The sequence below is a fragment of the Lissotriton vulgaris genome, chromosome 12 (genome assembly GCF_964263255.1).
Source record: "Lissotriton vulgaris chromosome 12, aLisVul1.2, whole genome shotgun sequence".
NCBI classification, from domain to species: domain Eukaryota; kingdom Metazoa; phylum Chordata; class Amphibia; order Caudata; family Salamandridae; genus Lissotriton; species Lissotriton vulgaris.
In genome coordinates, this window is record NC_141700.1 from 509,545,753 (window position 1) to 509,570,018 (window position 24,266).

At 41.5% G+C, this 24,266-nt stretch overlaps 1 protein-coding gene across 2 annotated transcripts in view; it reads right to left on the bottom strand.

The window, feature by feature from the left end:
• LOC147677618 (fibulin-7-like) overlaps nt 1-24,266 on the bottom strand; it is a 163,246-nt gene that overhangs the window by 47,316 nt on the left and 91,664 nt on the right. The window contains exons 4-5 of one of the 2 annotated variants that reach the window (XM_086945272.1): nt 1,281-1,406; nt 81-194 (exon numbers count right to left, since the gene is read on the bottom strand). In XM_086945272.1, coding sequence (XP_086801398.1) covers nt 81-194; nt 1,281-1,406 — 240 coding nt within the window. The remainder of the gene's footprint in view (nt 1-80; nt 195-1,280; nt 1,407-24,266) is intronic. The other variant, XM_086945271.1, reaches the window with a different exon arrangement.

Here is a 24,266-nt window from a genome sequence, read left to right on the forward strand (position 1 = left end):
TTGATGCCTGGGATTTCCTGTCTTGCTTCCCACAGAATGATGGCAGCACCCCGCTAAGGCGCATTATCTTACCGCCTTACCTTGGCAGATGCCACCAGCCTTGATCAGGAAGCCGCTGTCACAAGTGCACTGGCGGGATCCCCCTGACTCGGCACAGCGGGGCTGGCGACTGAACGGTGAGTTAGTTGCCGCGGCTGCAAGAGAGAACACAGTTCTTCAGTTTTTTCCACTTGATTTTATTCATAAACTCACTGTTTGCTAATCGTAAGCCCATAGACACTGCTTGCAGAACAGGGAGCTCTGATTCAGGCACTGCCTTGTAGTGACTCTTCTGAGACACTGGGGATAAAGGGAAAAAGTCAACTAATATCCTGAAACAATCTACACCTACGCTGGCTGTAGTCCACGGTCACACACGATCTGACACTCCAATGGTTGATCTTTAGGGCCAAATTAACAAAGACTTTGCGGTAAATCTTTCTTGTAGTCCTGCTTGAACTAAAGGACTACTACAAGAGTCACAACTACTCATAGCAAAATCTTTGTGAATCCGGCCCCTGACTTTAAAAAAAGAACAAACAAATTGAAATAACTGTGCTAAAGTAACCCTAGTAGTATCGTTCAGAAGCAGAATGTGAGGACATTCAGGAATGAAAAAAAGTAAGGCTTTTATATTTACTCTTTGTCAAGTCATTATATTTAAGAGAGATACAGATTTGTGGATTAAACTGCCTCCCAATCTCTTCTAAAGTGCATTTCCTAGTCATATGTCATTAAACCCATGATAAAAGGCTCCAAGTACAATTTCTCCTCCCTAATCTTCTTTCCAAAAAAACATCCTTTGAGCTACGCATATTTCTTCCAGTTGTATTTCCTTGCTCGCTGGATGAACAAGATAGATGACTGTGATCAATATAACAAACACAGAGCCTCGTTGCAGAACTGCCGATTATATGTTCTGCCATGGTTTAGTGTGTGTCTCTTGGTGGAATACGTAAAGGACTGCCCCACTGCTCTGTAGGCCAGGCATCCTCCATTTACCTCCTTATCTTTGTTATAAGGAATTAAGATGGAATTCCCAAGCATTTTATTCTGGCATAAAATGGCAGAATGGTTGCATACCTCATTGTGTCTCCACATGAGAGTAACACACCACTCAGGACTACACCTTGTCTATCCTAGCAGAGACTGTATGTGCAATTGCAATGTGCCTACTGCTGCTTAGTTTGCATGTGACATGTATGTGCACGAATGTGTAGAGAGAGGATAGGAGCACCCACTGGGATAGACAGAGCTTTGGCAGTAAACCCCAGACCAGCCGCTGGGACACAGGCAGGCGAAGCGCTGATTGTCATTCACACAGGTGCCGCCGTTGGCACAGGGGTTACTAGCGCATTCATCGAGATCTGTGAAATAGATAGAGACAGAGACACTTTAGGCACTAGGCATCATTTGCAATCCAATTTTCTGCTCCTCTTGTGCAGAAGACAAGAAAAAAACACAGAAACATCAAATGTGACGGCAGGTAAGGAATATCAGACCCACCTACTGTTAGGCACTAGTTCTCTACTCACAGACCCTTAAAGTTACAGTTTCACCCTTGTTTACTGAGTGCAGTTGTTCCACTATTTCAGACTGAGGCCTTTTTAAATTTGTTTTGTCTTTGTCGTCACCATTCGAGCTGGGTGGACTGTTCCATGCTCTCAATAACCGTAAGATATGTAAACGTGTATCAAACACAGTTGTTTTTGAGTCCCCTCCCGCCATAAAGTCTCATAAAGAGCTTCAGGATTTTGCCATTGGATGTATAAAACGAGTGCAGATGGTAGCACCAACTACAGTTTTTATATTATGTTTTAAAGAATTTTCACAGAAAGTTGTTTATATTAAGTTTCTTGCCGTGCACTCATTACAAGCTGCAAGGTGAACTTTGACTTATGGCTCCCACTACAGCTACTAGTGAAGGCAGGTGTGTGTTATAATGGCATGCGTTGTTTAGTGGAAGCCACAGAGCGCATGTCTGTACATGGCGGGAGTGAGCAAGCTAGTTGTGTATGGGATGAACTGCCATATCCAGGAAGGTCTCTCCTTTCCCCCTTCCATACCATCTGCCCAAATCCAAGGAATTCTTCCTGTGTTGGCCCTGCAAAAGGAAAGACAAATCAAAGGACATGGAAGCTTAGTTCTTGAGCTCAAGAGAGCAAATGGCTTTTTGGAGACCTGGCTAGTTCACCATGCAAATTGCCACATTTTCCATACCCAAATTATTTGCCCTGACCCACTTTCATATGGATCTTTTAAATGCAACACATAGGAACCACTACAGTCCTTGCATTCCTGCGTAAAGATGTCCTGTTTCTCTAGGGACGCTGTCTCTTTATTTTCAGTTGCATTTCAACACATCAAGAGATTCAGCCTTCCCTGACTGTGATTTCTAGTAACGGTGATTGCATTTCATTCAAGGGCACTTCTGCATCGCTGGGTAGATGACCCATCAAGTTACGTGCGGCTTAAAATGCCACTCTTCAGCGATGCATGGACCTCTTTCAATGTTGACTGAATTACCTGTGGGAAATTCTGTATTCTCAATCTTGCTACAGCTGCATAGGAGTTAATTTTCTGACAGTCTCAGATGGAAACAGTTGTGGAAGACTGTGTGCTGGCCTAATAATGTGGTGCAGATATATAAGCCGTTTGCTGTCAACCAGCAGACACAGCGGATTCACAATGCCGGGCACCATCTATCACTTGATATGGCAAAAACTACTTGCCATTCTGTAGAATGCACAGAAGGCCAGGGTTCAACTTGACGCAATTGTTTGGGAAAAGAGACTTTGTGTCAGCAGGAAGTCAAAGCATTGGCTACAAGCCAAAGCCAGGATTAAATGTAATTTATTTACTTCAATTTAAAGTATGAATCCGTTAACCCCAGGATACCTGCAATGGGAAACAGTGCACTTTTCCCCCCAAGCCACGTATGCTATTTAGCTTGGAATGTGAACTCATGCATCAAATCAACCATGAGCTTGAGGACTAAAACTTTAAAGAAATTGCTCAGACGTCACAACACGTGGATTTCTGGATACCTTTCGAGGCGTAGCTTTTAAATATTGGCCGACATTACCCTGCCATTTGTAGGGACTGGTAAGACAAGACTTATTTCATGGTGTGGTACTGCAGCGAAGCCTAAGTGAGTTTGTAGGCAACAGCTGGTATGGGTTGTCGGTGTGGATGACATTTAGGTTGGTCACTTGAAAATGAAATGCTATATGAATGAATATTTATGTTTAAAGAATGAATAAGGTTTAATAAAACATAGCAATAAAGTATTTCCCAAGACTGGGTCCCTTTTAGAGGAAGGTATCATTATATATTTGTACTAATTATGTCTCATAGTAATTTGAATGTTAAAGCCTGCCTGCTTCACTACAGTATAGTTTTCTTAGTGTACACCTCTGACATTGCTCTCACAGTACAGAAAATTAGGTGAAGTAAGCTTGCGCCTAGCTTGGTAGACTCTTCTCAAGGAGGATAAAAACCCATCTGGGATAAGTTGACAAGCAAGTGACAATCAGCCCAGCAATAGCATGAAATAATATTCAGCGTTGTCCAGTCGAATATTCTCGTGTGAGACCCAATACTGTATTAACAGCCTCTCATTGACACGCTCTACAGTGGTGCAGTACACAAAAGAAAAGAGTGTGTTCTAACCAGGGAGCAAGCCAGTGCGCATAAAAGTAGGTACCTGGCAAGCGGCAAGAATAGAAAAGTGCTAGATATGGAAAAATGATGACTGAGAAGGATTTTTTTAACTTGATGTGTTAAAGACAATTTGGAGAGGAGCGAGGTCTGGATGCTACGTTGTTGAGTGTGCAATCTGGAAGCTGACATAACTGATTTGTGTATTGTTATGCCTCGTTTCCCTCACTGACTACAATTAAAATACTCTACATGAAAAATGACTAGAAAAACTGAACAGACTTTAGGAAACAGGGTGACTAGATTACAACGTAGACATCAGAGAGTATGTTTATTTAATTACATAAAGTATATCAAAGTCACCCATGGAATTTCTTTTAGCAATCTGTCTTTGAGTCGCCTGATCCCAGGCTGTTAATGCTTTGGGTGAAGACCCCATGGTTGACGTTTGTAATTTTTGGGAGAATATTATATAAAAGAGCACGATTTTAAGAACAAAAGACATGTTGGGGAGGTTTCGCCCAGGGATGTGCTGGGGAATGACAGGGCATATTAAATAACATTGAGAAAAGGATAAAAAACACACAGAATTTAAATGCAATATTTCAGATTGTTTCTGGTTATCTCAAAGGACGTTTGGGAAAAATGTGTGTCAAACAATGCATTTTTAAGTAAGCAAATATTATTTCCATCAATGCTGAAAAATTAAATAAGTTCACGTGTATTAATGTGTAGACACTTGTCTTTAAAACGATGATCACAATCATACACTTTAAAATTATACATTAAAAGACTCTGACCCTTCAAGCGCCCCCCACCCCCTCTAAACCGATCAAGATTTCAAGCCTAGCCTAGTGGTAAGACCCAACAGATTCTGCCACTACAAGCAAGACTGGAGTCCGCATGCATCACTATATCCAATCTTTGCACTTTAACGCTATCATACAACAACGGCCCACCTAACATGGTTTAGAATTACAATCCTCGCAATGCTAGCCTAAGCTTACTTTTAACAATTCTGCTAGGGCACATGCAACATCTAAAAATTCTATATTCACCAAAAGTGCTAGTGCTTCGTTACGGAGGTTTATATTATATTTCCTAAAAAGCGGTTTTAAAATCAACAACGAGTCCTATAAAAATGAAGACAATCTATTAAAAGATGAACACTACATTTTGGAACCGTAATCCACACTTACAGTTATTTTCAGCATCCAATTGTGCATCAGTTTCTCGGGCCTTAGATACCAAGGCCTTAATTACTATACCGGGCAGGCTTGAGTCCGCCCGACACTGTTTCAGTTTGGGAACCGATCTACCGTAGGTCGGTGGTTCTGAACACCCTATTACAACGCAACCGCACCATCCCATTTCCCTATGGGAGCTTGTGCAGCGGTCGGAAACCATCCTACAATTGGTTTTAATAACACATCCCAACACATGCTATGCTATTAATGGGCCAGGACCTGCGCTTCTCTGGAAGGCTGTTAACTTTTAAGACACGATTGAGCAAGACTTCCATAGTTTTATCAATTAGTACTTAAACTTAGCTGCTTTACGTCATATGGACAGAATTAACACTAATTAAGGACTAATCGACATTTGTTGTGGTTCTCAAGCTACAGCATACATTTAGAGATCACTGGCAAACAAACCTAGAGCATAGGCTGGAACAAAAGCAATGGTGAACATTGAGTGATTTCAGGATCCACATAATGGAAAGATAAGAGGTTCTCTGTGAAACCAAGTTTATTAAATTATATTAGCAGATTCTGTAAGACCGTAATAGATGGGATACACAAAAGGTGTTCTTGTAGGCATAGCTAATAATAAAAAAACGTACTGCTTAAGTTGGATTTCTCCATGCTTGCAATCTCTTCATTCGAAACACAGTATATAGAGAACACTCATAGGATATTTTTTGAGAGTGAGAATAAATCATATGCATTGTTTGTGAACACTAGCATGTTTTAGAAATCGGAAATGTGAAAATTGGCACGTACACTCCATTATAATTAATACTCAAAATGTATTATAATTAATGGAAAGAGTAAGCCAACTGAGACATTGGAAGATGTTGGTGATCAGGTCAATGGGAGGGGAGTATTTTATATGTTACCTTTCAACACGAATGGGTACTACCACTAGTTAGAATTTTACATTGTATAGTAGCATTCCACTTGGTTCATCTGACACCAATGTAATCAGCATGAATTACAGCACAATTATAAAATGTGTAACTTTTACTTTCCAAAATGTACGGGAAAAATCCTTGATCATATGGCATAAGAAGTTAGGTCTCAATATTGTGTTACTGTTTTTTTCAAATTTGTATGCAGCTGGACTGTACTCGGCTGAGTATCAGTGGACTTTACAGTAAGACAACTATAAAGATCAAGTAATCGCAGAGAACAGGAAAGCACCAGCAACTAAAAACTTAAGCAAACCATTTATTCGTAGGATGAGATGAGCTAAAATATCCAAACTGACAGAGGGCCCAATTACGAGTAACTGCCGTACTTATGGTGGTGGTCGAACCACCACCGCTACAGAGGGCCCACTACAGTTTTCAACGAGCGTTCGAACTGCCACAGGATTGCTACATTTGCGGGGATTGAGGATACCTCAGCGGTAAGGAACAGTAATATGCTGGCCGTGCCACTGAAGCACCGCCGAGCATATTATGAGTTGCCTATTCACTGCCCAGAGTGGTGGAGAGACAGCTAAGTGCCGGTCCTGGGGCTTAATTCAGGGGGGCACATGTTATGGCCCCTGGAATTGCAACCCCGTTCTTGCACAGTGTGGCATGCACAACATGATGCATGCCACATCGTGCAGGATCATGCTGCAGATGCTGTCATGGCTTCGGTCTGCATGTTAGGCTCTCCTATGAGCCTAACAGACCACCACCATGAGACTGCTGCAGCACCATCCTCTGTCCTGGATTTAAGTTGTAATCCGGCAGGTGTACAGACTACAGACTTGGCGGTCTTCCTGTAGGCACAGTAGTGGCGGGCCAAAAGGTGTGGCAAACCCGTAATCAGGCCCGGTATACATTGAGGGAGAGGAAGAGGAGGGAAAATAATGAGGTGTAGAAAAGATGAAAAATCATAGGAGACAGCTTGATGGAAACAGGGGTGGAAACAAAGGAGCAAATATTGAGATCAAGGTATGAAAACCAGGCAGATTGAAGTAATTTGGAATGGAAATGGCAGCGGAAGTAAAAGAAACTAAAAATAAGGGAAGGTGGAGTAAACGGTTACAGGGTGGTGAAAGGGGGAATAGGAAGGAAGATTAAAAAAGAGGGAGTATAATTAGGCGAATTAAACCATGAAAAGAAGCACAGAATAGTAGCTACAATTGATAGAGAGGTGGGTATGGAAGGAGGAGGCGAGAGGAGGGGTTTGGGTTCATGGCCAGAGGGAGAAAAGGGACAGTAGCAGTTGCATGTCAAGATAAAGACTAAATAGGTAGATCTTTAGATTTTTGCTGAATTGTTGAAGGTCTGTTTGTATGAAGCATAGAGACTGGGGAGCAGCCCAGTGTCATCTGATGCTTTTTGATACGAGCCTGAAAACTCTGCTCCTCAACTTCTTTCTACCACCTGATATTTTATTGAAGATGATACAGGTAAACTTGAATATCATTTTTGCTTCTGCATGCAGCAGCCAATGTAGCTTACAATAGATCGGGGTGATGTGATCACATTTTTTTGTACTGGCCACATGAGTCTGCAGTGGAATTCACCAGTGCATTAACTGGTGCCATGGTAAACTTGTTTCTGCCTGTCAGAATGGAGTTTCAGTAATCTAGTCATGACATAAAAAGAGATTGGATGACTGGTCGAAAGTCTTTAGGCTGATGCAGGGAACTTTAGTTTTTTCAAGAAGAGAGTAGCTCTTGTTGAGTTTAGTGTGTGTTTGATGTACTTGGACATAGAGAAATGTGTGTTTATCAAGATGCTGAGAGATTTCCCTTTGATGGTAATCGTGGATGTGAAATCGACCAACCGAAGTTTTAAAAGCCAAGCATGGTCATATTTAAATTTTTGTCGGTGACGGAAAAGGATAAATTGCAGAGGTTGGGGAGGCAAGTTTTTAGGATGCAGATGTCAGTGAAGGACAAGATTTTCATGTAAAATGCAGTGGGCGTACCACATTGATGGATTGCAGCACCAGAATTCTCAATTATATCTCTTAGTAGTTCTATGTATAAATTAGAGTTGGCGTGAGGATTGACCCTTTCAGATTTTCACAGAAGATTAAATCGGGGTTAGAAGAAAAATGTTGACTCACACCAGGTAACTGCAATGATCCAATAAAGATTTGAGCCACCTAAGAATTGTTCCTTTGAAGCATCAGCAATTTTCCAGGGTGTAAATAAGCTTCTGCTGGCCTATGGTGTCAAAGGTCGATGAAATGTTGACCAAGATCAGCAGGCAGGGAGGCTTCCCATTATTCAAAAATAGAATGAATGTCTTGAAGAATTTTTAACATGGAAGTTTCGGCCCGGAGCCCTTGCGGAAGTCAGACTGAATGAAGTTAATTCTTTTTTCACATCTATAATAATGTGAATTCTAACTGATGTAAATTTCTCAATAACTTTACCAATCCATGGGAGATTAGTGGCTGGTCTGTAGTTGGAAAGTTAAGAGGGGATCTGCCAGAGGAATGTTTAGTAGACAAATCATGATTCTGTTCAGCGAGTCTGGACAAATGCCTTCTCGTAGGGATGTGATGATTAACGGACACCAGAGTATGAAGAGATGTTCCATGTTGGAAAAAGGTGATATAGATATTTGCCTACTATTCTTTTGACAGCCATTGTTGTTTATGTTATAAATAGGTAGCATTTCACCCCAAAGAATTGTGAAAATCAAGGGCCACCAGTCACACCATTGTTTTAGGAGTGAGGGATATGTTTACATATAATATCAGAACGTGTAAGTATTTTTGCTCTTTAAAGGACAATGTTACTGTTTAAGGGACATTTTTTTAGGCAAAGTTATAGAGAAGGAAAAAGAAGTACTGATCTACATATACTCTAGCAGAGACCAGGTGCAATGAGAGAACCGACGGTTGCTCCCACATCTATAGCTTGGCGAAAGCAGAGGATGATTAATTAGTGATCCCGTCTGCATGAGGAGGCCTCCTTAGCCAAAGTGCCATTTCTTCCCAATGTACTGTTCAGGGTTCTATGAGGCAGTATGAAAGTAGGCTACAGGGCTGCCATAGTTTCCACTGAAATGCGCACAATTTGTCAGTCACATGAATGTGTATGCCCCTCTGTCGCCAGGATCACTGCTGGTTTATCAACCTTCTTATTAGAGACAGGGATGCTCAGCCGAGTGGGCTCCAAAATGTACCAAAGGGAGCTTCTAACACTTGGATGAAGTGCTGTTATGATGTCCTAGAAATTAATAAGTACCTAGCTACTAACATGTTCCATTTCTTTTTCATGTGTGAAAAGGTGACATCCACCTAGACCTAGGTTGATCACACAACAGACCCTAAATTAAAAAGTCAACTTGCCTTTGGAGCAATTCTGATGAGCAGCAACATACTATCCAGTATATAAGATGATTTGAGCTCTAGCAGAGGTCCTGTAAAGCTACCACAACATGTGCAAAACAAACACAAGGAGATGGTGGACAGAGAGCGCTGAAACTTTTTAGACACTCACCCCCAGTCACAGATCTGGGTTGAATCCATCATCGTTCTTAAGCTCAAATCACCACCCCAGTGCAAATCAGTCTTGACCCTGTGCCTCATGGAAACAATCCAGCCTGAACTGTCAATCCAGGTCGTCCCTGGACCGGAAACAAGCATTCTGTAACACCCCTCATCAGCCAGGCTAGCTTGAATCCAGTGGCAAAGTGTGCGAGGGACCCACGTCAGGGCATACCTTGCCAACTGAAGGCAAACACAAGGAGATGATGGACGGAGCACTGAAACTTTTCAGACACTCGCCCCCAGTCACAGATCTGGGTTGAATCCATCACCATTCTTTAGCTCACTTCGCCACCCCAGTTCAGACACAGCCATATGCAGCATTCCTGAAGACCACATTGTGTACAGCACATATTACAGGGACACCCTAACCTGCCCAATTCCATGTAGAAATGAAGGTGTGACCTCCTGACAAGCACAATTTCCAGGGTAGATTCCTAACTCTACTACCCAACATTCACTTGACACTGAGCACCCCTCACTCACACCCTAGATTGGTTTACTTCAATCATAGGTGCTGAGTTGGTGATGTGTCAGATGTCTCAACCTTTCCTTCCTCGAAGTGGCTTTCCACCTGTATGCTGGTAGACAGCTGGTAAAAACAAGTGTAAGTCTCAACTGAGATTGAAAGTTTGATTAAACACTAGCTCCATGACATAATGAGCACTTACCCCCAGATCAATAACTTAAAGGTTTGCTGCTACAGAAAAATGTTCCATTGAAACAACGATATAATCTATATGTGCTTTATTCCAATCATATCTAAATATAGTAGATGCGGGGCTGTCATTTGCAAAATGGCCATTCAATTTGATCTAACTATACTGCATAAGGACGATGTAAAATCCTTGGCTTTAATATAGGGTTTCACACACAGAGACTACACAAAAATGGGATCTCATAACAACACAAGGCATCCTGTAAACAGTCATCAAGAGAAAAATGTGGCAATTTTAAAATGAAATCTCCAACTAAAATCAATTTACACATTTAGTTCTTTAGTCATGTGCTAATTGAATTATAAAAAGCTAGAAAACGGATACAGGAAGTCTCTAATACGGTGAACTTTTTGGTACTAAGGACTGAGACCAATGTTAGCTGTCCTCCTGAGGCCCGACCTTCTGTGGAAGAGGATATGGCACCCAACTAACAACAAACCCTTCAAATGAGGGGCTCCCAGAGCCAAGTTTCTTGCAACATAAATATGGAATACTCCTCTAAAGTGCATTTACAGATGTAGGTGGATAGTAGTGTAAGTCATATGTCAAAAATTAATAAAGAGATGTTAATCATTAAGTGCATTTACAGACAATTGAAATTCTCAACGTACTAAAACCAGGAATATTCCAAACCAAAATTGTACTCGCTGCAGGTTGCCCAGGCACCTTATTACAATAGCTCTCAATCCCTCTATTTCTGAAATTGTGCCTATTGCCTACATTATGCGTATGCTCTTGTTTAAATCCATACAAATCCCTTCTCCCTTCCACTTCATCGTTGGTGAATGTTACTGTTATGATGTGCTTTGAGGAGTCCTCTCTTTCATAACGCCAGCAATTTTCCTTACCAATACTGTACCTTGGCCGGTGCAGTAGTCCAATTTGTGTGGAGACCAAATCTCCCCTGTGATTTCTTAACGGGAGCTTAACAAATGAAGTAACATTTGTATTAATATAGCTGTAAAGCCCACCGTAGTGGGCTTTACAGGTCATTAAAGGCCTACACCTGATTAAAAGGCCTGAGCCGAAGACATTGGGGCGGGGGAGAAGAATGTTAATGCGCACAACTAAAGTAGCTACTTAGTTTTTTAGTTCAGTATGTTTTCATTTAGCTTCAGCTTCTTGGGTAGTTATGCGCAAAATTACAGGTGAGTGAATTTAGAAGATGCACTTCACAGTTTAAAACAATAAAATGGATAATTGAACTTCAGAATTATATTGGGAACGTTTTTTTAATTGACATTTAAAGATTGTTTAGTAACACAGGAATGGAGACATACAACGGGCATGTGGAGCACTTTCAGGGTGTTTTAAGTACACCATCAACATCAGAGTGTCAATATCGGTGATCGAGCCATCCATCCTTATGCTCAACCATCCCGGCCCATCTAGCCACACCACCGGCTGTAGGCAGTACTCAAGGATAGTGGAAAGTTAATCCCAAATCCAGATAAAAGCTAGCTGAGAAAGAGGGTAGAAATCACCAGGCAGTGTGGCAAATTTGTTGTGTAAAATGTGGTCATATAAGCTCAACTAGAACCCCATTATAGCAAGATTTAGCTTTCTACACTCCTTTTTTTTTTTTATTTTTTTATTGTTAACAGGCTGACGAAGAGAACAAAAAACAGATCCAAAAAAGGTAGTGATAATACATAAAACACAATACATATATATAATGATTATCGTACATAACGTATACAAAATCAGGTCAATCCGGCGGATGAAAAAAAAAAAGGGAAAAGAAAGCGGAAAAAAAGAGAAGAAGACAAGAAAGAAATGAGGGCAAAGACAATAGAAAAAGAGCAATTTCTCATTAACAGTCTCAAAAAGCGATAGTAATTAACCGATATCAGATATCAAAGTCTTTCGTAAGTATAACATCAACGTTCAATAAAAGTTCCCCAATTTTTTTCATATTTTTTCATTGCCCTTATGCCCCTAATGTTTGCTAAAGCAAGCTCCATTGAGTGTATTTCAATTACCAATGCCCACCAATCCCAGACCTTTGGTGTTTCTGGACTAATCCAGGCTCTTGCCAGAGTTAGTTTAGCACAAGATATTAGTATTGTATTCAGAGCAGCATGTGGGAGTGGAGCTGGATAGATATCTAATAAGACCGAAGTGGCCGTAGGCGTGGGCATCTGAATTTTGCTTCATATTCAGAACTTTTTTAATATCTCACCAGAAAGTCTTCAAATTCGGGCATGAGAACAACATATGTACCAGATCTGCTGCTTCAGTAGAGCATTTAGGGCATTTAGTACGATCACTATAGGTATTATTGGGGGACCATTTAGAGATTCGTTCGGGGTGTAGTATAGCATACATGTTGTTCTAAATTGTTGAAGTCTTAAGCTGGATGATCGTACTCGTTTGTTGATATTCGTAAGGGAGCTTTTTATCTGTTTAGAAGTTATATTTGATCCCAATATTCTACTCCATTTGTCAGCAAGCTTACTGCAATCATTAGATTTAATAGCAATAAGGGTTCTATATGCCTCACTTATAACAGATTTATTTTTTAATGAGTGTAGGCAGATCCAGATGTCACATTCAGAGACTTCCAAGACTTATTTTTTGTTAATCAGATAATCATGTATTTGTAGAAATTTGTAACTCATATTTTCAGATAGATTGTATAATTGTTTAAGAGTATTGAAATCCATAAGGCCCTGTGTATTATATAGGTCCCCTAGGGTAGTAATGCCTAATCTGGACCATCCACGGACAGTGTTATCGTTGAAAATATTTGGGAGACCAGGGTTTCCCCATAGCGGCAATTTTGAGTGGAAAAAGTTGGTATTACAAAAAGAGAGGATATTGCCCCATATCTTTGTTATATCTCTGGCTGTCTTAAATTTAACCCTTTTGTAATAATTAGGATCATTAGTTCTAAATAAAAATAGATTTGAGTCAGATTTCAGCATAAAGTGATGAAAAAATAAAGCCCTTCCTTCATTGAGTAGGGAACGTAAGCGGTTGATGAAAGCAGACCAAAAATATAATTTGAAATCAGGAAAATTAAGCCCTCCTTCGTATATGTCATTTTTCATAAAATTTAGTGATCTCGCTTTTTTATACCCCCATATAAAACTGCTAAATATTCCATCAAGTTTCTTAAAAAACTGGTTGCTTAACGCTAATGGTATAGATCGAAATAGGTATACATATTTGGGTAGTATCTTAATTTTTATTAGGTTAATTCTACCAATTATATTTAGAGGTAATCTGTGCCATTTTTTAATAGTAAGCTGGTGGATTTAAATAATTCATTATAATTTATTTTGTTGATATCTTGTACCTTAGCCGTTATTCTTACCCCAAGGTAAGTGGCTATTTTGCATATCTCAGGCACTATCACAGGTGGGATATAGTTGACTATTATTTGCGATTTTTGTAAATTTAATTTATAGCCCGCTACCTTGCCATATTTCTCTGCTTCTAAAATTATTCCTTTTTGGGCCTCTACAACATCTTCTGTGTAAACCGCTATGTCATCAGCGTATGCTGTTATTTTTAGTTCTTGGAGTCCTGATTTAAAAGGTATAATCTGAATTTGAGATTGAAGGGCTAATAAAAAAGGTTCCAAAGAAAGTGCAAATAAAAGAGGTGAATCTTCCCAGAGTTACGAGGAACAGTAAAAACACAGCGGGCAATTCGGTGCCTCCTCCTCCCCCGCCGTGCAGGTACCGCTAACCCAGCCAAACCTGCCAAACCCGATAACAGTCACAGCAGCAGCGGCGCCAGCGGCTCCTTTAATCTTACAGACCCCGGGCACGTCAGAAAATACTCTACGGGGGGCGCCCATCCTTGCTGTCTCAACTGCTTCAATCGCCCCAATTGCCCCAACTGCCAACAAGAAAGGAGAGAAAAAGAAAAAAACAAAACTTGCCGCCCTTGCTGAATCCGCGGAGACGACTGAGGTCTCAGACCTGATGGGAGGACAACGACAGGAAAGCGGCAACACCATAAAGCAGGTACAGAAAAAGCCTAATACTCCTTTAATGGAGAGTATGAAAAAGATTGGGCAAACGGGGCAGACATCTGTTAAAACCATTGCTAAAGATAATGTAATGACAAAAGAAAGGGCAGACGGGGGAGATCTGATAAATGTATCTCGGACAGCAATGAATGGGGAACTAACTACCTTAAATGGGGTCCAAGACACTGATATGACAATAGCAACAGAAATAGAAACATTAAACAAACCAGGCTTTAACCAGAGTACGGATGTCCAAAATACCTCTGGTGGGGTGAATATCGATATAACAGGCTTAACAACTAACACAGATTTAGGAACTATGGCTATGGCTCCTATAACGGAATCAGCTGATGGCGGGCTAGCGGCAGATTTGGCAACAGAGCTGACGGATTCCACTGAACAAGGCTCTTTTGAAGATTGCGATGCAGAAACAGAAGACGAGATAGGGGAGAAGGAGAATAATACCGGTATAGCTACAAAAATAAGAACAAAGAAAGGACGCAAACAAAAAAACAAATCTAAGGCAAAAAAATGTGTCAAATCTGGCTTACTGATAAATAGACCTATTACCAATAATAGCCAGATCTCGATAAAAGCTCTGCAGGACAAAAGCCCGCTAAGAAGATGGATTGTGGCAAAAGGTCTAGTAAAAAACATGACACAAAGACTATCAGGGGCAAGCCCAACAGAACTATTGTCTAACAAAATGACACAGAGAAATACTAGTGATACTAACAATGGGGAAAACGGCCCCTCAACTACCCCACCTAAATCATTCAATACGCCACCCAGCACGTCATTAGATAATCTTTCTGAACAAATGCCATCATCATCAATGCTGCACGAGTCACACGACCTTACCATAGATACGGCAGTAATAGAGGATGAGACATCTGAATCGCAAATACTTTTCTTGGCTACAACAGATACAACTACTACAACGAATGCTATTCTTCCTACCTCTCTTGTGGATTCCTCTTATGAACTCTCATCTCCTCACAATATTTTGGAGAATAATAGCCATACAACTGTTCCTGAAGAGGAATCAAATTCTAGACGAGAACCAACCGATGCCTCCCCACTGGATATAATACTGCAATTATTAGGCAATCAACGGGCTGAGGCTCAGGAACACTATCTACAGCTGAGAGAAGATAATAATAAGGTACAATTAGCCCTACAAGAACTGACTGGAAAATTTGGGGGAGTCTCACAAGATATTGTGGAACTACAGCAAAGGGTAGTCGAACTGGAAAAAACAAGTGCCAAAACAACATCCTCATCCGACAAACATGAAACACAGCTTGCGACCTTACAACAAAAAGTTGAAGATTTGGAGAACCGACAGAGACGCTCAAATCTAAGACTTTTCGGCATACCGGAGGGGACAGAAGGATCTGATCCGAGGGCCTACTTAGTGGGGCTGTTTCAGAAAGCTTTCCCTGACCTAGCGGATTTGGACTGGGACACACAAATTCAGAGAGCACACCGTCTTCCTCTAATACAGAGGGGGCCAATTTCCACGTCCCTTCTTGGTTTTTTTCGGCAAGTTCTTACTTCGCCAGGCTATTTGGCAGAGAGCCCGCCCTAACACCCCGGTAATCATTGGTGAGATCTCAATTTTTGTTCATTCCGATCTCAGTAAGGAAACTATGGACAGACGGTGGCTGCTGCGCAAATTGATAGATCCAATTAAATCCAGTGGCGGCCAAGCCTTTCTTCAAGAACCAGCACGTTTAAAGGTAATAAAAGGGGGTCGTACCTATTTCTTCACGGATACAAAGGAAGCAGAAGCGTACTTAGCTGACATTACTGCTGGCTCAAGCAAGACTAATACTAAAAACTAAGAACTAACATAAATTGAGACACTGTTCAAAAAAAAAAAAAAAACTTTTTATTTTTCCATTAAGAATTTATGTATAAGCAAATCTAGCTTCAATTGTCCAACTCTTCAATTTTCATTTAGGTTATGCGCATCATAATACACTAGACTAATATCAAACTTATTTTCTTTTCATTGGACTTATGGACTGTTTAAGTGAAGAGAGGGTGGGGGGCTCCGGTGCTGACCTGCCAGCCAGCTGCCCATCCAGCGGCAGCAGATGCTGAGGGATGGTTCTCCCCCGGCTGGGGAGAGAGCTAGGGGGGAGGGGGTGGTGGGAGGGTGTTCTCCGCACTCTGGGGGGTCGAGGGGGGGGAAGATAAAAATAAAGAAAATAGTTTGCAGGCTGAGGGGGTGGACTTAAACAATGATATTGGAATTTCTTTGTACATTAAATGCACTCGCAAAACACAATACATGAGGACAAGTGACTATTATGGACAATATTTTGATCAACATAAGATAAGCTTCAAATGCAAAGTTTCAATTTTGCCTCTTCTCTTTACCTTTCTTTTTCTTTTTTTCTTTTACTTTAACTGCTTTATAGATGTATGAAATAAAATGCTTAGCCTGGAACGTTGCTGGGCTAAATAGCAAGAACAAACGAATTCTGATAAAAGAAGAACTAAAAGAGCATAATCCTCTTGTTGCTCTTCTATCTGAAACTCATATCGCAGGGAAGGATAAAAAACGTCTTAATCAATTAGGATACGATGTCATCATCAGCTCAACCTATGGACAATCTGTCAGAGGAGTTGCTATACTTAAGGACAAACGATTTAAGGCTGAGATAATACAAACATCTTGCGACAAAAATGGTAGATGGGCTATTGCTCAGATACATTTTGAGAGCGCTAAATATGTTTTATGCGTGGTCTATGGATGCAATATAGATGATCCTACTATCTTTGATGAATTGAACATCAAACTATTAGATTGGACTGGAGAACTTAATATTATGGGGGATTTTAACTGCATTATGGATTATAGAATAGATACAACTAGATCTGGGGGATATCAAAGAATGCATAAGACCAGGGCTTCTATACTTGACATATGTCGTATACATAATATAAAAGACGTTTGACGAAGTCTACATGCAAGCAAGCCAGGATATACCTACTACTGTGCACCCCATAAACTATGCTCAAGGCTTGACATGGCATTTATAAGCGACAACCTATTGAAAACAAGCTCTATGATCCTATGCCCACATATTTCTTCTGACCACAACGCTATAATCTTATCATTTAAAACAACAAACATTAGAACCACGCCTAGGCCTTTTTCTTTTCCTAGACACTTAATATCAGATATAGACTATATTACACAGTTAAAACTACACCTTACAGAATTCATAACTATAAACTCAAATTCAGCATCACCAGCGATAGTATGGGATGCTTGTAAGCCTAGCATTAGAGGCTTTACTCAAACTTATGTGATTAGACAAAATATAGAATTTAAAAAAAATAATGATACTCTGATGTCAAAAATAACTACCCAAGAGGAACTATTGTCATCAGCTCTTCAGTCTAACTCGCCAACGAGCATAGAAATAGGACTTAAACTTGCATCACTTAAAAATGAAGCAAAGTCTAAATTTATCAAAAAAAGTATAAATAGTTTACATAAATTTAAAATAACTCAATATGAAGGTGGGGACAAAATTGGGAAAATCTTGGCCTATAAAACTGCTGAAGACAGAACAAACGCCACAATCACAAATATACGGGGGAGAGGGAACAAAATCTACATTAAACCCCAAGATATTTTAGAACAATTCGCTGACTATTACAGAAACTTATACACTCCAGAAACGACCCCTAGCATAGATGACATACAGAAATATATTGAAAATTACACCATAGATACTCAAAATATTCCAGAGATAGACTCGCTGTCTGATAAGATAACAATAACAGAATTACACCAAGCTATTGCTTCACTGCCCTCAGGAAAAGCAGCAGGGGAAGACACTATACCATTAGAAATATACAAAATATGCTCAAAAGAGCTTGAACAACCCTTGCTGAAAGTAATTCAATCTGTAGGCCTTGATGGAAAAACACCACAATCTTGGAATAGGGCTAAAATAGTATTTTTTCTGAAGAAGAACAAACCGAAAGAAGAAAGAGGGTCTTATCGCCCCATTTCGTTGATAAATACAGATGCGAAAATCTTTGCCAAAATTCTAGCATTAAGATTGGCTCCTATCCTGCCCATGATTACCCACCCACAGCAACATGGTTTCATTACTGGCAGAGACACTACCATACATGTCAATACGGCCATAACAGCATTCGACGTTGCAGAGACGGAAGACACCCCACTCGGTATGATCTTATTAGATGCTGAAAAAGCTTTCGACCGAGTGGGGTGGGATTTTCTCTGGTGCGTACTGTCTAAACTAGGGTTTGGGGGTGAATTTCTGAGATGTATTCAAGCATTATATGACAAACCAACTGCTTTTACTAGCTATGGGGGGCTGGCATCTTCAGATTTCTTGATTCTACGAGGAACCCGGCAGGGCTGCCCTCTTTCAGCTTTCTACACTCCTGCTGAATTAATATATATCATGAGAAGAAAGGCTAGAAGGCTATTAGAACACTCCACTCACTGGAAATTCTTCTTCTCTATTAATTAACAAAAAGGGAGAAACAGAAAGTCAGACATTGAAATGTTGTAGCAGAAGGCTTACACCAGCCATTGTAAGCCCCGAGGCACTACATTGTCTTCAGTGGAGCTCCTAACTCTAAGTAAGTTTTCCTGTTCTGACACATACACACATCCAGTCCATGTTAGCCAACTGATGAGATTTTTATCTTGTGGTGCTAGGACATCCCGAAATGCTGGAGCTCTGCCTTTCAAAAGAACCAATACATGGCTCAATCCTTTTTAGGTCGAGTCTGGGCTGCGCATGCGCTCCTCTGTGGCATGCTGTATTGGAGTATTGAATAGAAGCCCTGCCCACTCTCCACACATATTTGTTATTGGCTTGTGTCATTGTTCTTTGTAAATGCTGGCTTCTGGTTAGTTCATAGGCTTGTTAGCCCCTCCTTAGTACTGCCTTGTCTTAATTTGTAATCTCCCATGAGGACTGGCTCTTTTATTTCGGTTGTTACACTGTATGTCTTTATTAGTCTGTAAGCTCTGTTTTCTTAAGAGTCTCTCCTCCTGCTGGCACGATATGCTTTCCTGCAACATTCAGTGCGCCATGCATGCTTTCACTTTCACGGCTGCTTCTTTGAATAGGTCTCACATTTACAAGAGTTTGAGCTATTGGCATTGTAAATGACAATACCTTTTATTTATGTGTTAATTAGCAAAACAGATAAATAAAAGGCATTGCCATTTACAATGCCAATAGCATAAACTCCGGCAAATGCGAGACCTATTGCATTGCAAATGCTTGATTAGAAAGTACGACCAGAGTCTGGAACTCCTTACCTCCGCACCTATGTACCACTACCTCACAGGCTATCTTTAAATCTGAACTGAAAGCTATTCTATTTGAAAGACATTTTTGTTTATTGCTTTTTTTCCATTCTACACCTTGTTGACTTAGTTTCTGTAAAGGTGCCGTAAGTCTTATCTCTACTTCAACTTCATTGGCCTCCTTGTAGCTGGCACATCCTGTCACTCAATATTTATAACAATGGTAATGTATAATTACTTTAATGCACTTTGTCTATTGTAAATTTCCCAAAACCAAAAACCTTGGATTAAGTCATTTAAATGCATTTTTATCTGTAAAGCGCTGAAACACCTTTCGATAATGTCCGCACATATACAACAATATACATGAATTAATGAAGGGACAAGGAGTTGGGAATGAATGAACATGAAGGAAAGGGGGGTGGTGAGAGCAAATAGAAACAAAGGGGAGGGAGAAAAAGACCCTAGAGGACGAGGGGAAAATATAATGTGTATTTATAAAGCACATGTTCACCCTGAAAGTAGCTCGGCACGGAAATAACAGACATTTATTGTTACCCGCCTCAATGGTACTCATTTTATTGACTTTGGAAAGATGAAAGGCTGATTGGACCCAACTGGATTCAAACCATGAGATCAAACAGAGGAGCCTGCAGTGGGACCATTAGTCCCCTGCACCCTCAGACCCGGCTAGGTTGAAAGCTGAGGGGATGAGAGTAGAGAGTGACATTATAAGGAAAGGGGAGGAAGAGATAAAGGGAAGGAGATGGGGAGAGAAGATGAGAGGTGTTGGGAGGGGGGAGTGGGGAGTGGTTGAAGGCATGGGAATAAAGAGGATATCTGGCTAGGGAAAGAGGGAAACAACGAAAAATTAGAGGAATGGCTGGGTGCGGGTACAGTGAAGGTAAGGTATAGAGGGGGCTGAAAAGGAATTAACAGAGGGAAGGGAATAAAACAATCGGTAGGTAGAAAAGCCACTCAGGAGATGTATGCAAGGTAGGGAGGGAAGAGGGTGAAGAAAGTAGACAGAACATTCTCGGATGTGGGGAGAAAACGAGGAAATAATAATAATAAGCCAATTTGTAAAGCGCCTGGTTACACTAGGCTAGTGTGTCCCCGCGCTGCGACACTAAGGGGAAAAGGTGGGTCTTCAACTCCTTACGGAAGGTCCTCTCTCTCTGACACCTCCGCCCGGAGCCCCCACGGACGTTTGTTCCATTGTTGTGCCGCTACAAAGCAGAAGGAGCGACCTCCCATCCTTGCTCTCCTGATGGTAGATATACTGACTCGCCCTTTCCCGCTAAAACTCAACTGACGGGTGGGGACGAAAGGAGTAAGAAGGTTGTGAAGGTAGGTCGGGCTGGGAAGGAAAGGGGAAGGATGTCAATGGAATTCATGGTGGTGGAAGACGCAGAAGGGGGAAGGAAACAAGATATGAGGTGGGATGAAGGGCAGATCAGATGGTAAAGCACAGAGCAGGAGCAGCAGAGGCGGTGGTGGTGAAAAGATGTCAGAAGGGGTGGGAGGAGAGGGATAAATTATGAGATGTTGAGCACTGGGTGTGGTACTGAATTACAAAAGATACTACTGTAAAACTGGACTACCTAAGGGAAGGGGACCTGAAATGTTGAAGGAGTGGGAATTGGATTACATTGAAGGTTTCCGGTTGTATTTTAAGGAAGGATACTACTAGTGGTGGCTGTGGGAGAACGCTTTGAGAAAGAATGCGGGGGTCACGAAGTTGCGGTCGGTATGAGCCTGGCTCGCTAGGTGGATTCACTCACCTTGTCCCTGGGTTCACGCACCCTGCTCTCTTAATTTTTGAGACAGGTCTCCCCTGCTTTGCCCTACTTCTCTGTGCCCCCGGTTCAGCCTCCAAGGGTGGACCTCCCCAGCCGGTGTTCAGCGCGCCAATGCTGTGGCGCCCTGGTAACCAGCCTTTTATACTCGAGACACGTCCAGTGTAGGCCTTCCAAAGTGTCATAATGACATCACAGCGGTGCGGAAGAGACCACGTGCTTCCACACTACAGAGGGGCGCACGGCAGGTCTGTGCTTGTGGGACATCCTGTTTCCTGACAGTATCTAATTTGTAAATCACTAAAATTAATATAGTTATGAACCGGAAAAGAAGGGTTACTGCTCCCTAACTGCAACTGGGGACTACATTTGTATGTGTCACACAGAACGCGCACCCTCTGTAAACCAAATTGTTTTCATATCTCACAGGCTCGAGACATCACAGAGCAGCTTCTGTTTGACATTCGTCACATTGCCCCAGAGAGTTCCACGTGGAAGGTAAGGAGATTTTCAAACGAATGCTCCAGGAAAGGAATTTTGTATTTTGACTTCGTGTAAAATGAATATATGAATATTAGATTTTTACATAATGCACATCCTCACCATTCACACTCCTATATACTCCCATTTAATAAATAAAAAGCGCTGTCCCTGCGCCGCTGGAGCCTTATTGTATAGGACCGCACCTATAAAAATAATGTACGTAAGTTTTGTGCATGCCCATTACTGCCCTATTTTGTTATCTGCTCCTGAAACGATGATGAGGTCTGAGTTAGCTCAGCATGAGTTTTCACTGAAGGGAAATATTGTTAAGGGGAAACTACAGGCACCAGGCTGCATCAGTGCTTGGAATGACGCACAAAGCCCACCAGAGGGCATACATCAAATGAACAAACTGAGTTTCCGTTTGATCTGCTAAACACATTCTTTGCCCGTGAACAAGGAGCGTGGCAGCTCCGAAACGCGAACACGTTAGGCCTGTTATTATCTAGATGTGAGTGCCGGTTGCCGAAAATAAAGAATTCAGGAGAATTGAACTGTTACTGAGTGTGTCTTCAAGTGTGGACACTGGACACCTTTCTGATGAGAAAAAATATATATATATATATATATATATATATATATTTGAATAATTAATTTATATTCTCCCTCTATGCTGAAATCTTGTAGATAGGTTTTGATGTATGGTACTATGATGTCTTGCCCTTACTATTTTGCTTTTCGGACAATGTACCCTCGCAAGTTATAATCTTATTGGGTTGTGTTACTGTAATTAATCCATCTATTGTCGGACGTGCAGCAACGGAAACTTAGTGTTATAGGCAATATTCCTGATCAGCATTTTACTTGATTCTCAATTTAAGTGGAATAAATTAAATACATATTGTCTATCACAGTTGAAGCCTGGTTAGTGCTAGTGACCGGTGGCTGGCCCTCTCCCCGTACAAGTGGCTAACAAAGCTTGCCCACGCCTCAGGGCATGAAGCATGTTGGGAGGCATGACCGGGATTAGTAAAAGCAACATGAGGTGGGTTATGGAGGAGGAGGCACTATTTCCCTATGAGATTGTAATGAGCGGCTCCATTAATTAATGTTTAATGCTGTGCGCTTCCAGGTTGGCCCTTGCCAGGTGTGTGTTGCTCACCCAGTCTTTGTTCTGGTACCCTTAGGGCATGTATCTGCGCCACATGTGCACACATGCGCATTTCAGGGGTGCAACAATGTGCCCTTATGGCACCCTCGAAATTGCATGCACAATTTGCGAGTACCTGTTGGGTGCTCGCAAATTGCGCACGCAATTCCCATTCATTCCTACAGGCCTCTTGGCCCGTAGGAATGAATGGGAAGCCATTCCTTATTTGCGGCTCGCAATTTGTGAGTCGCAAATCAGGAATGCGTAGGAAACGCTATTTTAAATGCGAAACCTACCTACATAGCAGTTTGCGAATCCTTAATAGCGATTCGCAACAAATCGCTATTAAAGACTCGCAAAACTGTTCTTTCATACATCTGGCCCTAAGCCTTTGTTGTCTTAAATACATAGCGTACATATCCTTGTGCTCTTATTTGACCTGCTGCCCCAGTCCTACACAGCGTATACAATCCATACAAAGAGGGAGGGGGAAAATATTACACTTCTGTCCTCCCTCAGCCATTGGTTGATTACACTTGTTATTCATGACATGCTAACTATTGTACTGATACAGCAGGAGTGTGAGTGGGTCGAGAGGAGCATTCTATTTTTGTCATTGCACTGTGGGTCTGGAGTGAACTTGTCCAGAATTTTCATGGGTAGTCCATAATTTGAGCCTGATATCTGTTTGTTATTCCGCCTAGAACGGATATCTTCTGCCCCATTACGCCAAGCAGGACCAGAGCTGTGGCACTCAGGTGCTTGCCACCAATCACATAGGAACCAACATATTTAAGTAGGGGTGGGAATGTACGATGACTTTGAATTGGTTGGGAAACCTCTTGTCACCAATTGAATAGGCAGTGCACTACGGTTGTTTATTTGCTGTTGTGCCTGATAGACTGTACAGTGGTTTAGGACTGGCTGTGGAGATGTTTACCAAATGTTTATTTTCGGTGATATCCAGAGTTGCCCCCTGTACTTCATCACCTACCGTCAATGGAAGGCAGCCTGACTCCCTACTATAGGATTTGGCGGAGATTAATTCAAGCATCTATCCATTGTTGTTGCAGTTTATGCCCGACATGCGATGGGAATGCCCAGATGTGAGTCCCCTGCTCACTGTGCCATAAGAGTCAAGCTATACCTCACTGATTAGACTTAAGGAGGTTCAAACCGGTCTTGGGTTGCCCCAGGTCCCTTCTGGAAAAGGCCTTGCCTAGCAGTTCAGGACAGACTGTTCCCTTGAGGAGCAGGGTCAGTGCTGGTTTGCATAAGTCAGTCCTGTGTCTACAGTGTCATGGTAGTGAAAAGCGATGGACTGGAATGCTGCCTCAAGCGAGTACCACTGGCTGAGATCAATTCAAGCATTTCATCCATCACCT